The 20,079-nt window shown below is 39.7% G+C and overlaps 3 protein-coding genes and 1 non-coding gene across 4 annotated transcripts; 1 reads left to right on the top strand and 3 right to left on the bottom strand.

Moving 5' to 3' along the window:
- Nucleotides 1-4,700: 4,700 nt before the first annotated feature.
- Nucleotides 4,701-7,458, bottom strand: LOC4344696 (large ribosomal subunit protein eL34). The gene is made up of 4 exons (XM_015795333.3): nucleotides 7,310-7,458; nucleotides 6,950-7,029; nucleotides 5,099-5,208; nucleotides 4,701-5,025 (listed from the first exon to the last, which is right to left on the bottom strand). Exons 1-4 carry the CDS (start codon nucleotides 7,386-7,388, stop codon nucleotides 4,938-4,940), a joined length of 357 nt encoding a protein of 118 aa, XP_015650819.1. The 5' UTR covers nucleotides 7,389-7,458; the 3' UTR covers nucleotides 4,701-4,937.
- LOC112936274 (small nucleolar RNA snR60/Z15/Z230/Z193/J17) lies at nucleotides 5,665-5,760 on the bottom strand. Its single transcript, XR_003238401.1, has one exon. It is a non-coding gene; the product is annotated as a small nucleolar RNA snR60/Z15/Z230/Z193/J17 (small nucleolar RNA).
- A 3,369-nt stretch (nucleotides 7,459-10,827) lies between the features above and the next one.
- On the top strand, nucleotides 10,828-15,543 carry LOC4344695 (vesicle-associated protein 1-2). Its single transcript, XM_015792793.3, has 8 exons — nucleotides 10,828-10,989; nucleotides 11,119-11,189; nucleotides 12,008-12,089; nucleotides 12,181-12,296; nucleotides 12,478-12,642; nucleotides 12,730-12,771; nucleotides 12,939-13,016; nucleotides 15,195-15,543. The coding sequence occupies exons 1-8, from the start codon at nucleotides 10,920-10,922 to the stop codon at nucleotides 15,300-15,302; spliced, it is 732 nt and encodes a 243-aa protein (XP_015648279.1). The 5' UTR covers nucleotides 10,828-10,919; the 3' UTR covers nucleotides 15,303-15,543.
- Nucleotides 15,544-16,152: 609 nt separating this feature from the next.
- Nucleotides 16,153-19,546, bottom strand: LOC4344694 (putative glycerol-3-phosphate transporter 1). The gene is made up of 3 exons (XM_015795141.3): nucleotides 19,339-19,546; nucleotides 17,331-18,335; nucleotides 16,153-17,245 (listed from the first exon to the last, which is right to left on the bottom strand). Exons 2-3 carry the CDS (start codon nucleotides 18,265-18,267, stop codon nucleotides 16,683-16,685), a joined length of 1,500 nt encoding a protein of 499 aa, XP_015650627.1. The 5' UTR covers nucleotides 18,268-18,335; nucleotides 19,339-19,546; the 3' UTR covers nucleotides 16,153-16,682.
- Nucleotides 19,547-20,079: the final 533 nt, after the last annotated feature.

Here is a 20,079-nt window from a genome sequence, read left to right as displayed (position 1 = left end):
GAGTTAGTTATATGTGAAAATAATGGCCTAATGAGTTAAAAAGGAATGGCCATGCTTGTGGTGCTAAAAGGATCATGAAAAAAAGAGAGGGGTAAATCACCATTATTATTACAAAGAAGATGTGTGCATTAGAGCATACAAAATATCTAAGTATGAATATCAAAATGTCATTGTCACATGCTTTGTTGTCGCACAATATCTATATGCTTTAGTGTTCATTCTATGATCTTACAGTTCTATATGTTTTAGACTACTATATTTCATTGTAAGAGTATGTTTCACTTCTCTTTTGTATGCCATAAACTTTAACTTCTACTTAATTTAATATAAACAAGGAAACTTAAACTTTTGTCATCTTCAATGAAGTATATTTCATGTAATCTACTCTGCGCTGTGAGGCTGAATTTTAGAAGGAAAATTTTAGACACAAAATGTGATAAAAAATATAAATCAGGGTAGAATACAGATATACTACTGCTGTTGAAATGTTTGATGGCACCAAGAGTTCCCCCAAACACTTCACAAAAGCTTCTAATTAAGTTCTCAATCGATGTGAGAGAAATAAAAGCTCTGTGTGAAGTGCTTGGAAGGAACGCTTAGGGACATCAAACGTGGCATATGATGACCATTGTATCCACAATCATTGTTGATGCCTTGTAAATGCTTGTTGGCACCGAGAGTTCCCCCAAACACTTCACAATAGCTTCTCAAAATCACAATGTTGTATGAGAGTAACTGAAGTTCTATGTGAAGTGCTTGCAAGGAACTCCTGGGGCCACCAACCGAGAGATCTGTAATGATAGTGATGCTTGTGGGAATACCATTGCTAGCACGATAACACCTTGGTATCAAGAGTTCCCCCAAACACTTCACATTGTTCCAAAGCTCCATATCAATAGAAAGCTCTACGTGAAGTGCTTGAAGGAAACTCCCGATAAAACCAAGTGTGATTCTCCTGATTACGACTTCCATTGCCCCTTTCACCAAGAGAATGAATGCTAGGTGCCACCTAGAGTTCCCCCAAACACTTCACAGTAGCTTCTCAAGTTCCCAATGTTACATGAGAGTAACAGAAGTTCTATGTGAAGTGCTTGCAAGGAACTCTTGGGAACACCAAGCGAGATCTGCAACGATAGTTATGCGTGTAGGAGTACCATTGCTAGCACGATAACACCTTGGTACCAAGAGTTCCCCCAAACACTTCACATTGTTCTAAAGCTCCATGTCAATAGAAAGCTCTACGTGAAGTGCTTGAAGAGAACTCCCGGTAAAACCAAAGTGTGATTCTTCCGATTACGACTTCTATAACCCCTTTTCTCCAAGAGAACGAATGCTAGGTGCCACCTAGAGTTCCCCCAAACACTTCACTACCAATTGCAGACTCCACATTGCGCAATTGTAATAGGGCCTAGCAGATGTGAAGTGTGTTGAGGAAACTCCAGGTAACAACCAACCAAGACCTTTAGACACTAACCAGTAACCACCTTACTTGTACACTACTACTAGTTCTTCCTTTGTCGTCTTTGCTGATGAACACCGAGGTAGCTAGTGCTGGCTGTTATTTATAAGGTAGCTAGACACTAGGAGTAGCTAATTCTCAGCTCAGCTCCCTTCTTCCTCCTCGTACTCTTCTAGTCTTCTCTCTTGCAGACATGCACAAGAGATTGCTCTAGCTGAATGAACCTGGCCGTGATTGCGGCCGGATAATCGGGAATCTATCTCTACCGGGGGTAGTGAGGTCCATGGAATCGAAGAAAGGTGAATGCTTCGTTCAATTATTCATGGAGGAAACTTGAAGAGGATGACCTGCTCATGTTGCAGCCATGCACATTCCTTTCATACCAAAATGCAATGGGATCTAGATGATTACATGGTGCCAAAGCATCCCAGTCTCAGTATGCTGTATGCACATGTGCTAGGGAGAAAATACTGCCTAACAAACTTAAATGTTGTTTCAAAAATTGTGAACAAAATGGAGTGATCCACAAAAGGGAGTGCATACACATCATGGAAAACATATAGCTACCAAAAATATATATTTAATACTCCATTCGTTTCATAATACTACCTCCGTTTTTTTATAGATGATATTGTTATATCTTGGACACACGTTTGATCATTCGTCTTATTCAAAAAATTTACGTACGCGCACTCACCCCTACGTCGTCTACCACTGAAAGCACAACACCGTTAAATCCTGGAAAATTCGTTCCCATAGGGAGTCGAACCCAGGATCTCAGGTGCTACTGAGGCTCTTGTAACCACTAGGCTACAGGTCCTTTCGCAGATTTATATCTTATGTATTTGCATAAATTTTTTTTAAATAAGACAAATGGTCAAATATGTCCAAAAATCAACGGCATCATCTATTAAAAATACAAAGCGAGTATTTGGCAATTTTGAAAAGGACTTGCTTGAGTTTGACCACTGATATCATTAATTTAAATCGTCTGACTATGATAAACGAGATTTATATGTTCACATCTACCACGTCGTACTTGATATGTATTTTTTAGTATTTATAAGATTATTTACAGAATAGGAACGATTGCCAAGTCTACTCCATCCGTCATAAGATATAAGGTGTGATCAAAACTGACACGGTCTCTAAAATTATCATTTAACCTTTTGTCTTCTCACATAGTAACTATGCTAGTAGCAACAAAATCATGATAATAGGAAAGTGTACATTTAAATATCAATCTAATTATATTATTTCACATAATAAAATATAATTCATATTAGAGTAATAGTTCATCAAACTATAAGAGCTTAATTTTAAAATACCTACATATCTTATAATTTTATAATTTAGGACGAAGGGAGTCCTAGAAAACGGAGCATACAGTCCATGCTATGCTATAACTTGAGCAGCAACTTGTTTTTATCATTTCGTGTGTTCCTCGTGAAATTTAAATTCAGTTTTTTCACGTGTTCCTTCTGAAATTAAACCCATAGCCATAGGTTTACTTATGGCTGAAAACATGTCCAGGTTCAATGTATATTAATAAAGAGGAAAAACCGAGAAAGTACTCAAGAGATGTCAACGCCAAGAATATAAGCTTGAGAATGTCCAGTGATCGAACTATCCCATATCCAAAAAAAGGAAGCTGGAGCCTGGAGGCGTCTAGGTTCAACGCCACCCTATGCAAGCCAATGCCTGGAGGAATTAATCAGGGCATCTTGGTGTTTTTTTCTTTTCGTCATACCGATTTTTCCTCGATTTTGTTACCAAGTCTTTTCATATTTCTGTATAAAGTTGCTTTATATGAAATAAACTTATTTTTTTAAGTTTATAATAATTAAAAATGAATTAATCATGTGCTAATGACATTCTCGTTTACGTGTCCTAACTTCATCTTCATCTTATATCTTAATCAATCTCAAACACTTTTAGTTTAGGCCTTGTTTAGTCCCCAAAATTTTTTTCCCAAAAACATTACATCAAATCTTTGGACATATGCATAGAGCATTAAATATAGATAAAAAAAATTAATTACACAATTTGCATGGAAATCGCGAGACGAATCTTTTGAGCCTAATTAATCTATGATTAGACAGAAGTGCTACAGTAACTCACATGGACTAATGACTGATTAATTATGCTTAATAAATTCGTCTCGCAGTTTCCAGGCAAGTTATGAAAATAGTTTTTTTAGTGAACAGCTAATTTAGCCCCTCAAGTTTCACCAAAGGCTCAATTTGGCTTTTTAGGTTTCATTGTGTCCATATAGATCCTCTAAATATTTGTTTTTGCTTGAAATCATTCTTAGGCCCACTTAATATACCATATGGCTATTTCTAGTCAACATTTATGCTAGAAAATGTCTCTTTTACCCTTAATTTGTATATAACTATATGGCTATTTCTAGTCAACATTTATGCTAGAAAATGTCTCTTTTATCCTTAATTTGTATATAACTATATACACTAGAAAAGATAAAACCAAGATGAATAAATAACATTATTGCATATATACTTTCCATTATTTCAATATGTGCACATAAATTTTAAGCCTAATAGCTATGGTACAAACTTGCAAGTACATAATTTATTTTCGTTTTACATAAATAACTATGCATTATCTATTAAAAAAAATTCAGTGCACGTAATTTTTTCTCTTATATATGTGAATGAAGGGGGTATAACTGTCATTTATCAAGACAGTTATTGGTTATGTTTAGCCATGTGGCTTTCAAGTGGGTTCCAGGATAAGTTTGAACTAAAATATAAACTTAAAGGACTAGTATGGACAGATTGAAACATTAAGTACTAAACTGAGTCTCAGCTGAAACTTGGAGGACCACTTTAGCTACATCCGATCAAATCTAGGTCTAAAGGTTGTTTAATTATGCTTTCACCTTATTGCATAATTCACCGATTAGATACATTTTCTTTTGAACATCACTGCTCCTGGTTTGGAGATGATAGTATCCATTGATTTTTTTTTTTTTTGAGTACGACTGCAACTATCACCATGATTTCGTCATATTCTTGTCCATGGAAGAATGATTAATACTAGCTCTTAAATTCAGTGATTAGGTAGTTCTTGTTTGAGAACATCACTGCTACTGGTTTCCATGGTTTTCTGATCGGTACACAACTGATGAAATATCCAAAATAGAACCATTCGCAGTTCATGCTAATCGCAGGAACCTAGTAAGATAAAGCATCAACACGGAGTTTCTGCCAAAACAACATTTGCGCAAACTTGGGACTTGGGAGTTTCAAAACTTGCATCAAAGGATCCACACAAGGTTGTAGTAGTACTCTAGAGAACTAGCGCTCAAAATTTAAACAATCATGTCGATTTGATCTCACATACTAGCAGCACTAGGAAACGGGATTTCCCCCAAATCCAGAAGAAAAATTCTCTTGATTGCTTAAAAACAAATTTGGAGAAGCTTAAACATCGCGGCAATGTCTCTATCTTGCAATCATTTAGCTGACTTGTCCTTGGTCTTCTGGATCTTCAACACCTTCTTCACAATCTTCTGCTCCTCGACCAAAAAAGCCCGGATGATCCTGCGAGGTGCAGATAGATTGGTTCACCAACTGATCGCAAGAAAGGAGCATGTAATGTGTTTGGATGGTTTACCTCTCTCTGACTGCAGTACCAGACAGGACACCACCGTAAGGACGGTTCACGGTCCTGCGATTCCTTGACAATCTGGACCTCTTGTACTCAGCAGGTCTCAGGTGTGGAATCTGCAGTTTAGCACAAGCAACTTTGTAAGAACCAAGGATATTGCAATGTTAACAATGAAGCTTAAGATACCGGTTCAAAGAAAACTTATTTCAACCAATTTCTGCTAATACTAGAAAACACCTACTCCTACATATCCTACTGCTATACGGAAAATAACAATAAAAATCCATCCAACATCAGCGCAGATGTACTTTGAGTATAATTTCATAGTTCTTATGCTGAATGGCACAACAATATAGCCAATTCTAATTAGTATGACTCGCATGCGGATGATCGGCAAGCTTAACATAATCAAATATTACCCATGAAGGAGACTGAAGGTACACAAATCAAGGTTGTAAACAGATGCTGCCAATTAAAAGTAAATGGCAATCAGAAGCCAAAAGAAAATGCAAATCAGTTTTTTTTTTGCAAAAAAAGAGCCCTTCAGATTTTCCAGATAGACAGTGAACACATAAAGTCGTCAGTTAGGAGCGAAAGACTTTAGATGTAATCATAGTAGTTACAAATGTAATCATTTGAACTATGCAATTGCTCATCATCCGACCTCACTATCTGGGGGCGCACTTTATGAAGGTGAGTTAATGCACATAACACGGAACAAACAAGCATTCCACATAAAACTAATACATATGGGCAAATAAATGTGATAGCTTGACAGATTAATTTTCCATTATCACAAAAATATATGATTAACTTAGAAAGGGCCTCATAGAGAAGATTAGGCTTAATCCACATGGAAAGTTCAGACATATGCTTGTCATGTTTCTATATAATCATTGGCCCAAGTAACTTCTCAGATAAGAAAATTAAAGTATACAGGAAAAACCAAGATTATACAGGAAAAACCAAGATGATACAACATTCTGAATGAACCAAACAGGTGACAAATCAAGCAATGTCACTATATGACTCGGCAAAAAGTAGTCGATACACACCCCTTAATGTGATTAGAAATTCTGGTGCAGCATTGCTCTGGAGCCAATGCAAGACAGTGAAGGGATGGCAAAAAAACTCCACACAAAAGAACAAAAAAAGGAACTGTTTACAAAATTCTTGTAAATAAAGACAAAAAGAGAAGAATGTGCTACAAAGTAGGCCTCACAGAGAAGGTTAAGTGTCCACATAGAAATCAGGTATTGTCATGTTTCTCTATAATCATTGGGTAAGGATCCCATAGTCCAGTTATTTCAGTTTTCATGACACAAGGAAACTATGCATGACACCACATGCCACTATCAGAAAAAAAAAACGTATGCAGAAGCATGGACAAGCATATAACATTGCATGCAAACTGTCTGTGCTAACATAGAAAAAACAAAGTGTATAACCAAATCATCAACATGCATATACCTTTGGCCATAAAAAAGGGGGAAATTGCAGTTCGAAGACAAGTGATTTGAGCTAAACTAGAAAGGGGAAATGCGACGAGATTCACAACAGAAAAATTAAGTAAAAACAGCACAATGAGCACGAATCAGGGACAATCAGCATCACTCCCTCTTTTGCAACCATTTCACATGAACAAAAAAAAATACCACATGATACTACTAAATGCAACCTGTTCACAACGATTTCCAGAGCAAACAGTTGGCATCCTAAATTGTCATCAAACAGCAGATTAATTGCATCAATCAGGTAGTGCTGTTTACGATGCATAAAACCTACACATGCTCATGAACTATAGCGAAACTAAGGCGAGAATTGGTGAAAAGAAACAGTAGGGTTGGCAGCACATACTCCTTGGATCTTCTTCCCGGTGACTGGGCATTTCGGCCCGCTCGCCCGCTTCTTGGTGTACTGGTACACAAGCCTCCCACCTAATCCATCAAACACAAAAAAAAATCAAGAACAATCGCCATAAGTCAAGATCCAGGTGAACAAAAAAACCCCAATATATATACTCAAACAAAAACAAAAAACCAGAAGGCAACGATTTCTGGTGAAAGTGAAAACACACTAACACCACCATCACCCAGTACAGATAAAACTACTCTCCAACATTTCAACGCAGTCGCTAAGCATCAATCAAACATTTTACAAGAAAACAAAAGATTAACCACCAAGAACAAGAAACTAAGAGGCGAATTTCTCGCTCACCGGGGGTCTTGACGACGCGGGTCTGGTTGGATTTCGTGGCGTAGCTGTGCCGCTTCCGGTAGGTCAGCCGCTGCACCATCTTCGACGCGCTCTCCCGCGGAGCTCTCTCTCAATCTCTCTCTCTCTCTCGAGGAGGCGGCGGCGTCGGCGAAGGGGAAGCTAGGGTTCGCGATGGAGGGGAGGTTATATAGGGAGGTGGGGGGTGGGGGGTGACCTAGATCCGACGGTGGAGGACGCTTTGGCTACCGCCTACGGTCGGATTGGTGGGGTTAATGTGTGTTTTGACCTTAGGATAAAATGAAATTAGATTATGTTTGATTTGATATATTCTTCTCTTCAAAAAAAAAATATGTTTGATAGGCATGTTTGAATTGCAATGTTTTCTTAGTAAAATAGTGAAATTCGTAAAAAAAAATAAAATCTATGTACCATGTGTATATGTATGTTTTGACGTGAGGATCGAATGTTATTAGATAATGTTTGATATTTTTCTCTCCAGAGATATTATGTTTGATAGCTATGTGTTGAATCACAATGTTTTTATAGCTGACTAGTGAATTTCTTATTAAAAAAGTATATATGCAGCAATGTTTATATAGTCATACAAATAAGAATGTTATAAATTTTCATATTAGTGGTGCTTAGTTTTGCCTGAATTCAACTAGTTTGAGGCTGAAATCGATTTAAAGTTTCCCACACAAAATTCATTTTTTTTTATTTTAGGATTTTTTTAGGAGTTATTTTGCCTTCTTTTGTCCAACTATATTTCTATACTTTTTAAGAAAACGAGTAAAATGATTTGGCTTTGTATGCTCTCGTCTTAAATTCTTCCATATGTAGGTACCTTAGTATAAAGTGATAATATATTATGTTTTGAAAAATAGTTTTTATATAGAAAATCATATATTGTTAATTAGATCCTTGAGCTATGAAGGGCTCGATTGGAACTTGGAACGCATGAATATTTTAAATAGAATTTTCATAAGAATCTATTCGATTTTCACATAAATCCCCCCCCCCCCTCTTTAACTGCGTGTATAATATGCATGAAAAATAATTGATTTGTATATGAAGTATTTCTTGTGTAGCAGTATATGTATGAAGCCAATCCTCTAGCCACAAAATAAACATTCGGCACGCTTGAAAATTTATTAGTAAAAAATGTAAGGAATCCTAAAGAACTACTCATCTTAGCAACTAAATGAATACCCCGTCGGCGTTGCTACCGGAAATTAAATTGTATAATATGTATAAATAAGATGCAACATGATTATTAAAACTAAAACAAATTTATACTTATGAATTTTGAGTCAACAATTTGAACCATACATCTATCACCCAAGGGTTAAAAATAATTGGGGTGATGTGGCTTAATGAGAAAAGAGAGAAATAATATTAACTACACTTAGTGGGGATGAACTATATAAGTATATATGTGTAAAAAAAACTATATAAGTATTTAGGATTACTACCTCTTATTTGATTTTTTTTCTAACTTACCATCAACTAACCTTCCGCTCTCACACACGTCTTAAATAACATAAGATATTTCCGATCGAACAGGGTACCATGATTAATTAAAAAAAGATTTATTTGGATATAGGAATTTTTATATTAACAACATTTTCGAAAGGAAAACAATACCGTGCACTTTTAACATAAATCACACACACAACTGTTCCTATAATCTTTTACCCGTTCGTAACAAAACCATTGAACATGTGTAGTAATATATATATATATATATATATATATATATATATATATATATATATATATATATATATATATATATATATATATATATATATATATATATATATATATATATATATATATATATATATATATATATATCAGATTTACTTAAAATAAACCATGGAAGAATGCTTAGAGAGCTGGGTTGGCAACCTGTAACTACCATTACCAAAGACCAAAGTTGGAAGGAAAAAACCAAAACAAAATAAGGAAAAAGTACAAATTACCCCCCCCCCAAAACTATCGCGGTAGACCGAATTACTCCCTGAACCACAAAACCGGATATTCTTCACCCAAACTATGTAAACCGGACAACTAACCCCCGACTCAATTCGCGGTGGTTTTGGTCCTACGTGGCAGTCCAGTCAGGAATTCTTTTAATTAAAAAAATCGGTGGGTCCCACCTGTCAATTCCCCACCCCTCTATCCCAATCTCTCACCCTCTATCTCTTCTCCCTCCCCTCACCAGCTCACCAGCACGGACGCCGTCACGCGGAGCGGAGGAGGAGGTAGCGCGAGCGGCTAGCGGGGGAGGCAGGGCTCGCTCGAGCGCCGGTGGCGCGCTCGTGCGGCCAGCAACGGAGGCGGAGTCAGCAGAGGCGAAGGCTTGGCAGCGGCGCAAGGAGGCGGGCTGGCGGTCACCGCGCACGACGACGCATGGGGAGGTGGAGGGGATGGGAAAGTGGAGGGGATGGGAAATGGGAGGAAATGGAGGTGGAAGGGAAGGTCGGCGAGCACGGTGGTGGCCATGGCGGAGAGGCGGAAGCGTCGGCGAGCCAGGCGTGGCGAAGAGGCGACGCCAACGTCCACTCCGATGTCCGCGTACGACGTGGTGTTCGACGGCCATTGCGGCGCACCGCTACGGGTGGTGCACCTCCTATGCTGCCGCAGCGCAAGCGATGTCCTACAAATCGACGCGCCATGCTCCGGCGTGGAGGAGCTCGTTCAGGGCCATTGAACTGCATGGCCTCCCCGAGCTCCGCCACTTCACGTGCCTCGGCAATGACCATGCGCCGGTGGTGGAGCTCGGCTTCGGCACCATCCCCGGTGATGCCCCACCACGTCCTCGACTCCCTCGTCGAAGGCGCACCGGCGTCGATGAGGCTGGCCGTCCGCTTCACCGCACCGAAGAGGTGAATCCTCTTGCGCCACGATACTCGGCCTGAAAGAGCTCCTCGTCGCCTACGTGCCACCCACCAGGGACGTCTCGTGGCTGCGCCTCCTCCTTGAGGCGGCGCCGGCGCTCGAGGCGCTGCACATCCACGTGTCCGCGTCGTTTGCCTCCTCGCCAATATACAAGCAACCGCGACGCAAATTCCGGCACCAGCGATGACGACTCTGGCGAGGAAGGCCGCACAAGCAGGGAGGACAGTGGGGCGGCGTGGCAGCAGGGGCGATGGGCATCGCCCTCTCCTGCTAATGTGATGGCCGGCGGCGGCAAGAGGTATAGAGAGAGAGGATATGGAGAGAGGGGGTAGAAAGTGGGCCCCACTGATTTTTTTTTTTAAAAAATGCTGACTAGACTGCCACGTAGGACAAAACCACCGCGTATTGAGCTAAGGGGGTTATTTGTCCTGATTGCATAGTTAAGGGTGAAAAATGTATGGTTTTGTAGTTTAGGGGTGTAATTCGGTCGGCCGTAATAGTTCACAGGGTAATTTGTATTTTTTTCTTTTTAATAACTTTGGCCTCCTTTTTTTTTTTTTTTCATTCCTCATTTTCCCTTTTCTTCCTTCCTTCCCCTCTTTGGCTTCTCTCCTGGCCTCTCCTCTCCTCTCCTCTCGTCGTTGCACCCACCTCCTCTCCCAAGATCTCACCTTTCCACCCCCTCCGCCCCCGCCTCGATCCGGCAATGGCTTCCCCCGGACCGGCCACCGCCGGCGAGCTCCTCCGCATCGACCCCGTCGAACTCCGCTTCCCCTGTACGGGCTTCCCCCCCCCCCCCCCCAATCTTTTCCGTTCAAGAAAGGATGTTTTTTTGTGTTCTTTCTTTTGTTTTGCCGGATTGGATCGATTGGTTGGTGATTTCGTTTCGTGTTTGTGGTGGGCAGTCGAGTTGAAGAAGCAGATCTCGTGCTCGATGCAGCTATCGAATCTCAGCGACGACTACATCGCCTTCAAGGTCCCGCATCGCTCTTTTCTCAGAAATCTTTGGGGGATTCTTTTTTTTTTCCCCTAATGATAATTATCTTGGAACCCTAGAGCTGCAGTAATACTAGATTAATCGAACGCCCTGTTGGTATGGTTGGTGTGTTATGTTGTTGATTTGGAGGAGGCGTTCCTTTAAGTTTGTATTTTTGGATGAATGGCTTCATTGGATTTGACCCCCATAATGATTGAAAAGTGTTGGTCTTTTAGGTTGTTGTGTGATAGGGGCCTACAGTTTTTAATGTTCTATATGTATTTTGGAGATTGAAATTTGTTGCTGCTGGCTGCTTGCATTGAATAAACACTTGAAAGTTGATTTAAGTTTTTATTTGTTTTGCATCTCATTTGGTCTGTTCTTCAAGCTTCGTGCCATAAAATATACAATTGAAGGCTTACCTGCTGTACAAGTTCCCCTTTTCTAATATTTTGCTTGTGTAAACTCTAGAATTGAAGTTTTGAACCTTGGAGGGATTATATTATTATTATTCGCAAATGGTATCAACTGTTACCTCCTATTCGTATGTTGGTTTTATAGATTATTAAATCAGCGTATACATAAAACCTTTCTTGTGTCTTGTGGGGCTAATATATGTCTCTTGATTGCATTTTATAATGGGATTTCTTCGTTTTCCTTGCCTTGATAAGTCTGTGATGAAACCTTCTAGTGTTTATCTACTAAGGTCATTGGAATTGTTTAAACTATTTTAATGAAGTGACAATCTTGTAGCAAACATTGATTCAATGAGGCTTTGTTTTGTTTGTTCATATTTCCTGTTTTCTTCTCTGTTTCAGGTGAAAACTACAAGCCCAAAGAAGTATTCGGTGCGGCCTAACACAGGGGTTGTCTTGCCACGGTCTACCTGCGATGTTGTTGGTATGTGATTTCTGCAAATTTTCCCTGGTGATTTTTATGCAGTCAACCAATGCTCCGTTTTATGACTTTTTTGTGCATCTGTACTGTGCAGTGACAATGCAAGCACAGCGGGAAGCCCCGCCTGACATGCAGTGCAAAGATAAGTTCCTAGTCCAGAGCGTCATTGCACCTTCCGGTGTAACTGTGAAGGATATCACGGGAGAAATGGTAATGCTTCTCAATTATGCTTCTTAATAACCAAATAAGAGCATATATAGGGGGGTGGGTGGGTCGTTTTGGAGTTCTAAAACTCTGTTGTCTCTGTAGTATAGTGGCAACCCCTATGAAGTGAAAATTTTGCTTATAAGTCCGGTGTTTGATTAGTAGTCTCATGTTTGTGGTTTGACAGTTTACGAAGGAGTCCGGAAATAAGGTTGAAGAGGTAAAATTGCGAGTGACCTATATTGCTCCTCCACAGCCACCATCTCCTGTTCCCGAGGAATCAGAAGAAGGTTCCCCATCAAGGGTTTCTGAGTCAGAAAATGGAGACAGTCTTGGTGGGGGTTTCACTAGAGTGAGTTACCATGACTGTTGAACTTATGCCATCCATTTATCATTTTTCGCAAAGAGGAGAATTTACATGTTTTTGAAATCATTGCAGGCACTGAGAGAACGCATTGAGCCTCAAGAAAATTCATTAGAGGTCTGTTATTTCTCTAATTAAGACTGGACCGTGTCCATTTTGCAAATTTTGATATTGTCTCAATTACATTCTGGTAGCATCGACTTATCGAATAATTGTCATAATTACACTATGGTCTGGTGCCTTGCGCTATAAAATACCTTATGTTCTGAGTATTTGTATGGCAGGCTGGAGCTTTGATTAACAAATTGAATGAAGAGAAGAACTCTGCAATTCAACAGAACCATAAAATTAGACAGGAACTGGTGAGTACACTATTGCATTTTAACTTTCGAGTGGACTCTATTTTGGCTTCCGGATTATATGTTTAAAAATAGGTATTACATATTTGGATCTAACACAAACCACTACCACTAGGTGCTCCCTCCATTCTTTTTTATATGGCATTGGTTAGTTCAAAATACACCATATAGAAAAAGAAGGAAGGGGATATACTTACTTTTGGGACATCCAACTAATACATGAAAAGATTAGAAAAATAATCTACAGGAAACCAAAGTAAACTACCATCATATAAAATTTTTTTGCTGTTGCAGAAATTCACCCCCCCCCAAAGTTTCGTTGTAACCTATTCAGTTTAAAATTGTATCCTTATTCATCTTGATTTGAGGTTGAACTAACGTAGTTATTATAACAAACTTACAACTTGGCAACATCATTAAGGCTGTGTTCGCTGGAATGAGTTGGGAACCCATCTCCTGCGCACGGAAAATGGAGCGGTCCATTAACACGTGATTAATTAAGTATTAGTTTTTTTTTTCAAAAATGGATCAATATGATTTTTTTAAGCAACTTTCGTATAGAAACTTTTTACAAAAAACACACCGTTTAGCAATTTGGGAAGCGTGCGTGCAGAAAACGAGGCGGAGGGAGTTGGGAACTACGACTTACGAACAGAGGCCGAGTTTAGTTCCAAACTTTTTCTTCAAACTTTCAACTTTTCCATCCCATCAAAACTTACCTACACACACAAACTTCTAACTTTTCCGTCACATCGTTCCAATTTCAACCAAACTTCCAATTTTGGCGTGAACTAAACACACCCAGAGCCTAAAAGGTTGAAGCCTCACAAAGCACACTACATATGTTGGCAACATCATTAAAAAGTTGAAGCCTCACAAAGCACACCACATATGCTTTCAGGCTTCAGCGTTAAGAAACATATGTAGCATTATGATTCAAATAGATGGCTACAAAATATCTTCACCGTGAACAAAATGAAACAAAAATCAAAATGTGCTCAAGTACTGCAGTACATCATATGGGCACAGACCTTAAGTTCTGACAGGTTAGCTGTGGCAATCTGCCCATCTCTGAGACAGACTGACAAGGCCTATTCAACACAAAACCTTTTAAACTCGGCTTTCCTATGTATATTGCAGGGCTTTTACCATCTGCTAACATGAGATCATCTTTGAAAAGATGCAAAACAAATAGTTTTACACTCATTGAGCAATCTAGATAACAGTTTTTATCCTGTTTTACTTTTGCTACCTCAGCTCTATACAAGTTATCCTGACTAGCATTCAAGTCCTCCAATATATACTGTTCTCAGATCACTACTCTCTTCAATTGATGTATTTTCAATATCATAGCAGTATTCAATTAAACAAATTTCTTGGACAATCTCAATTTGTAACTCAATTGATGTGTTTGGATTCTTTCTCTATCTTTGAGTAATCAACTGGTTTCCCATTTCAACCTTAATACAGATTTCATATTTGGTATTTTGATTGAAATAATTATTGTATGAAAAACTTACACTGAACCACCCCTAGAACAACTTGTCCGAGTTGCACACTTCTGGAGCCTCAAGAATGTCTCACTAGTTCTTCTCATAAGTCATATCTTGCTCTCAATGTATAAAATCCATTCTATATGACTTTATGTCATGAACTGCTGAGACCCTTCTTGGAAAAGCTTAAGTGAGCTAAATGAAACATACATATGAACATACATACCTAAGAAAGATAGAGATGTAAGAGTTTCGACCTTCCAAGGCTCTTCTGAATAAAACGACATTCTGATCCCATGGTTTGTATTCTCTCTGTTGCAGAACAAGTCTTTTAGCTTCAGCTAAGGAACATTCCATTGAACTAGTTGTCTATTAATAATTTCTTGGATGCCTTCATGCTAATTGGAACATTTGTTTTAAGAAAATCACCATGGTAACTTAAGAGATGGTGGTTTGGATGAAGCTAATTGACAAACTGATGATAATATACCAAGTCTCCTTAAAACTCGCATAAGCTCCTGCGCTGATGCTGTATATCCTCACCTGTCTCAAAGAACACTTGATGTGTTATTCTAGATTTAGGCTTATAAATAATTTCCGAACTGTGTAAAAGAACAATCCGTATAGTTAACTTTTATGTTTTTATCGAGAAATTATGATTCACTGTTGCCATTTCTCCATATCGCAGGATATGATGAGACGGGAGATAAGCAAGAAGCGCGGAGGGTTCTCCTTCATAATCGTCATAATTGTCGCCTTGATCGGGATCTTCTTGGGCTATATGATGAAGTCATAATTCTTTGAGTCGACATCGAAGGGAACTGGACCCCACATTCATGCCAAGTTATTCTTGGGAGGCAAAGAGACCGTCATGAAGTTCTCCTTTCTGTTTTGTCAATATAGGAGTGTTGCGTACGTGGGAAAATCTTCAACCAGATTAAGCTTGTTTTCTTTTGCAGTTTGTTGTTTGTTGTATTGGGTGAGTTGTGCACTTCTGACACTGTAACTTGGAAATGCATTAATCGCTTCTGTTGACAGTTTATCTTGCCCATCTGAAATTTTCCATCCCTGTGCTGCCGTATGATGACTGGTATTGCTGAATTTCGGTGGGATTAATTGAAGCAAAATATATTAGCACCAACTTTCTGGCTATCGGTTTCGTACAATTGATTCTGAGAGTGTGTTTAGTTCACGCCAAAATTAGTAGTTTGATTGAAATTGGAACGATGTGACGGAAAAGTTGGAAGTTTACGTGTGTAGAAAAGTTTTGATGTGATAGAAAAGTTAGAAGTTTGAAAAACAAAGTTTGAAACTAAACACGGTGTCAATTCTTCCTGCCGGTGTTACTGCTCTGGTCTCGAAAACATACCGTGTTTTATAATCAGGGGAAGGAGTGAAAATGTTCCTGATGCCGTGCATTGCAATTTGTAACACAATTCTGGAGGCATCAGATGGTAAATACAGGCAAAACCAGAAGAATTGTTGCAGTTCTTTCTTGCATCAGTGCCCCACATCAACCCCAACGTTAAATTTGCAGTAATACATCTCGTTTTGGTGCATAATAAGTCCCATAAACGAAGATAATTTATTATCTTTCAACCAAAAAGGCCAAAAATGTTAAGGTAGACATGCAACAATTAACAATGTTTCTTGAATGAGAACAATTCACTTTCTTGAAACCTCAATTCAAAATTTTCTCAATCTTCTCAACTTTACATATACAAAACGAGGCCAAGATGGCCAGCAAACACAGACTTTGGGTAACCTTTGAACAAGAGAGGTTCCCTTTGTCTGCCCTAAACTACAACAATAGGATACAAGCTTGAATTTATACTTACTACACACAACACAATGATAACCTATTGCCCAGTATATGTACAAGGCGGCCTGAGCCTATATTTGGGCTCAGAAACTTTGGTTGAGGCGTTTTCACCCCTGTATTCTCTGAACCTGAAACTAAACTAATCTATCTATTTCATGCACCTCTTTCTGGAGTTGCATTAAGCAAACCACTTGGTAACCACATCTCTTTGGTTATTTCAGCCTCAAACCAGAGGTGATCAAGACATGTGCAGGAAGCAATAAAATGCAACTTCTTGCCAAGCAGTGCTTTGGAGCTACGAGAATCTAATCCATGTATCGTGTCTTGGGGTGCGACTAGATCTTACTTACAGTCTTACACCTCATCTGAGTAGGTACCTTGAGCATCGGCGACATCCTTGCTCGCATTGGAGGTCGCCTTTCCTTTTAGTTCACTGCACACAAGTTGTGTCAAGAGGAGCCCAGCAAGGAGAGCTGCTGCCATAAGCATCGTGAACACAGCGCTCCAACTACTCGACGAGATGTAGCCTGTCAGCAATGGCCCAATGGCGGCGCCAACAGACCCGGTCCCGTCAATGATGGCTGTCACAGTAGCCAATGCCCGGGAATTTCCATTCAATGAGCTGTGAGTGCCAAGGTCAGCTGACACTGCAGTTGTGATTAGGGCATAAGGACCATTGACGAACATCCCGGTGATGAACATGAGGCAAATGTTCCACATTATCGACATGCTGCCGTATGTGCGGTATAGGAAGAGGGCAGGTATCGCGCAGTACATGAAGCTGGCAGCTGTAACCGCTCGTGCATTTAAGCGATCCGAGATGTGACCAGCAAGGACTCCACCCAACACGCCTCCAACATCAAAGATTGTTGATAGGCTGCCAGCCAAAGCATCTGAGAGGTACTCACCGCCAATAGCTGAAACAAGTGAAGTTCTGTTAGAAAAGCACACTAAAAACAGTTTTGCACACAAGTTGAAGGAAGTTGGAAAAAGAGCGCTTACGTGTATGACTGATGTAGAACGGTAGCCAATACAAGAAGGTGTAAGCAACCAATTTGGAGAAGAAGAGGCACAGAGCAAAGGGCGCAACTCCAGGTATCTTCCAAGCCTCTAAGAAACCTACTGCATTGTGTTTCACTTCTTGTCCTGGTTCCAAGAGGGGCTCCTTGGTAGTATCCTTAACAGAGCTTATCTCCCCATCATCAATGTCTATCTCCATCACCTCTGGGCTAACCGGTAAGAAGACAAACACCAACAACCCGACAGCAACCATGATTAAGCTGGGGATGGCAAATGACCAGCCCCACCCAAACTTCAGCAGAAATGCAGCCAGCAGTGAACCAGATATGTTGCCGACAGAAGTGTGTGCATTCCAAATGCCCATAATCAATCCCCTCTTGCTTTTTCCAAACCAGTTTCCAACAATCGCGACAACTGAAGGCCATCCAATTGCTTGGAATAAACCGGCAATCATCTGAATGACCAGGAAATAGTAGAAATTGTGGATATTTAGCCAATATCCAGCACCAAAAAGGGCAGTGAACACAGCAGTTCCAAACATGCCAATTGTCAGGAAGATCCTTAAATCCATGCGGTCACCAAGATGTCCAGCAAAGAACATCCCAACAGAATAAACCGCAAGAAACGCCACATCTATCTCACCAAGCAATGCTGAGCCATCAATGGTGTTAAACGGCAACCAACCGATGTTAAGAGTGTTTTTTGTGTGCAGTCGTCCCCATGGAGAGGACCCCAACTTTGTCTGTGGATCAAGCACGCTCTTAACAATACTCGGTATCTTCCTAGTCATATGAAAGCAAGTATACGCGACAAATGTAAGCACCAAAACAAGTGTCTGGTACGTCCGTAGCACCGTAATGCCTCCGAATAATCGAATACCAGGAGGTTTCCTACTCGTCATTTCATGAGAATGAGCCATGAGAACACCAAGGTTGCTAGTTACTGACAAAGCAGAGACAGACTTCTTGGTCCAAGAATGATTAACACCTGAAACCATCAGAGGAGGATGTAAGTAAGACAATGGACTAATTGAGACATTGAGTGCATTAATTTGTGTTTAGATAGACGATCTTAGCTACACATTTATGAACCACTACTGCATCAAGAAAGCGATCATGCTGTTCAAAAGACAAGAAGCTACTAATCCAAAATTCAGCCTTACACAGTACCACCAATCAAGTTATCCATCATTATAAATCACTGTCTAAAAAGTTATCATGTAAACATGGGCAAATTTGATGATCTAAGAACATCTCAAATTTAGTATTTCAGGAAACAACCAAATTGGCCCATCTATTTACTTGGCAATACAACCAGTGGGCCAGAGTGGGAAAAAAAAAGGAAATATTCTGTACTCTTACTTCTCTAGAGCAAACCAAGATCATGCGTGCTACCTGAGACCTTGCTGATGCACAAACCACTACAAGATTGTCCTCTTTTTTTTTTCTCAAAAAGTAGGTAAAAGCTGCCTTTCCAGCTTCCATCTTGGTGCAAATGCGTCACTTAGCAGGCAACCGACTTTTCCTTGACTCTAACACCATCTTTTTAACTATTAACCAGGACAAGTAAAAAGGCGAATTGACCTCAATCTCATGACCAATTAATTATTTTTTTCACAAGCTCCACAAACGCAAACCTTTAACTCCCAAACAATTCCAGTTTCAACCCAATATAATCGTTACTACTGAATATTGTCGTTGAATCCACCTAATAAACTTCCCAAATCAACGAACAAAACGCATAATAAGAACATCTCGTCTCTGAACTCTGAACTCTGGACTCTCCTGTCTCAAAACATTGACCAAATCCATAAACTCCCCCTAAAGCTAAACCCATTTAGCACGACATACAAAAATCCACCCAAAAATAACCAAACTTTCCCTAACAACGAACACCACAAAGCACCAGATTACCCCCAAAATCCGCTCCACACAGTACAAAGAACAATTTTCCTTTTTTTAAAAAAAAAATCAAGAACAGGGATTGGCACCTCCTCCGCGAAGGGGACGACGATCCGCGCCGGGCGGGAGAGGGATCGGCGAGGCGACTAGCCGGAATGCGCAATGGGAAGGAGGAGGATGCGTGGGTTTTCAATCAAGGAGTAGGGGAGAAGAGAAGAGAGGAGAGGAGTTCTTGTGCTGCTCGTGGTGAGATTTTTTCTTTTTTTGCCTTCTTTTTTTTGGGTGTTTGGGTGGTTCGAAGGCTTCGAGAGGGGGGAAGGAGGGCAATTTATTTAGACGCCATGTTGGCCTTTTTCGTAGGTATTTACGACCCTGCCCTTGGACCATATTGCCCCTTCTTTGCTTCTCTCTCTTTGCAAAGGTAAACTACGAAATTGACCTTGACATCAACAAAGGCTTTGGATTTTTGTTTACTTTGGAGTATTCAGGTATCTGACACCACAAATTAGCATGTGGATAATGGTATATTTGTCCCTTTGTAAAAAAAATGAGAAATATATTTTTTGGTGAAATAAGTGGGAAATTGTTTTGAAACCAAAGTTTAACAAGGATTAACTTATCATATATGGTATTATTTTCTGATGGAAAAGTTTGCTTTGTCGCATTTTTTTTTAGAAAAATGCCGACCATAATTTTTTATAAAGTGATAGTTTTTATAAGATAGTAGTATAATATTTTTTCCGTCCCATAATATAAGAAATTTCAGGTGGATGTGACACATTCTAGAAAAGTAAATCTGGACAATGGTATATCACCATAATTACTACACA

Source organism: Oryza sativa, chromosome 8 (assembly GCF_034140825.1).
Source record: "Oryza sativa Japonica Group chromosome 8, ASM3414082v1".
Lineage (NCBI taxonomy): Eukaryota > Viridiplantae > Streptophyta > Magnoliopsida > Poales > Poaceae > Oryza > Oryza sativa.
The sequence above is the reverse complement of the archived record's forward strand: the minus strand, read 5'-3'. Positions and strand labels throughout refer to the sequence as shown.

What these genes read in the sequence shown, in the direction of transcription:
- LOC4344694 (XM_015795141.3), bottom strand. Translation starts at nt 18,267, where the DNA reads ATGGCTCATTCTCATGAAATGACGAGTAGGAAACCTCCTGGTATTCGA. An exon ending in GTTCTACATCAGTCATACAC is followed by an intron (nt 17,246 to 17,330) that starts GTAAGCGCTCTT and finishes CACTTGTTTCAG; the next exon opens with CTATTGGCGGTGAGTACCTC.
- LOC4344696 (XM_015795333.3), bottom strand. Translation starts at nt 7,388, where the DNA reads ATGGTGCAGCGGCTGACCTACCGGAAGCGGCACAGCTACGCCACGAAA. An exon ending in CCGCGTCGTCAAGACCCCCG is followed by an intron (nt 7,030 to 7,309) that starts GTGAGCGAGAAA and finishes TTGATGGATTAG; the next exon opens with GTGGGAGGCTTGTGTACCAG. An exon ending in CCGGGAAGAAGATCCAAGGA is followed by an intron (nt 5,209 to 6,949) that starts GTATGTGCTGCC and finishes GCTAAACTGCAG; the next exon opens with ATTCCACACCTGAGACCTGC.
- LOC4344695 (XM_015792793.3), top strand. Translation starts at nt 10,920, where the DNA reads ATGGCTTCCCCCGGACCGGCCACCGCCGGCGAGCTCCTCCGCATCGAC. An exon ending in ACGACTACATCGCCTTCAAG is followed by an intron (nt 11,190 to 12,007) that starts GTCCCGCATCGC and finishes TCTCTGTTTCAG; the next exon opens with GTGAAAACTACAAGCCCAAA. An exon ending in ATAAAATTAGACAGGAACTG is followed by an intron (nt 13,017 to 15,194) that starts GTGAGTACACTA and finishes TCCATATCGCAG; the next exon opens with GATATGATGAGACGGGAGAT.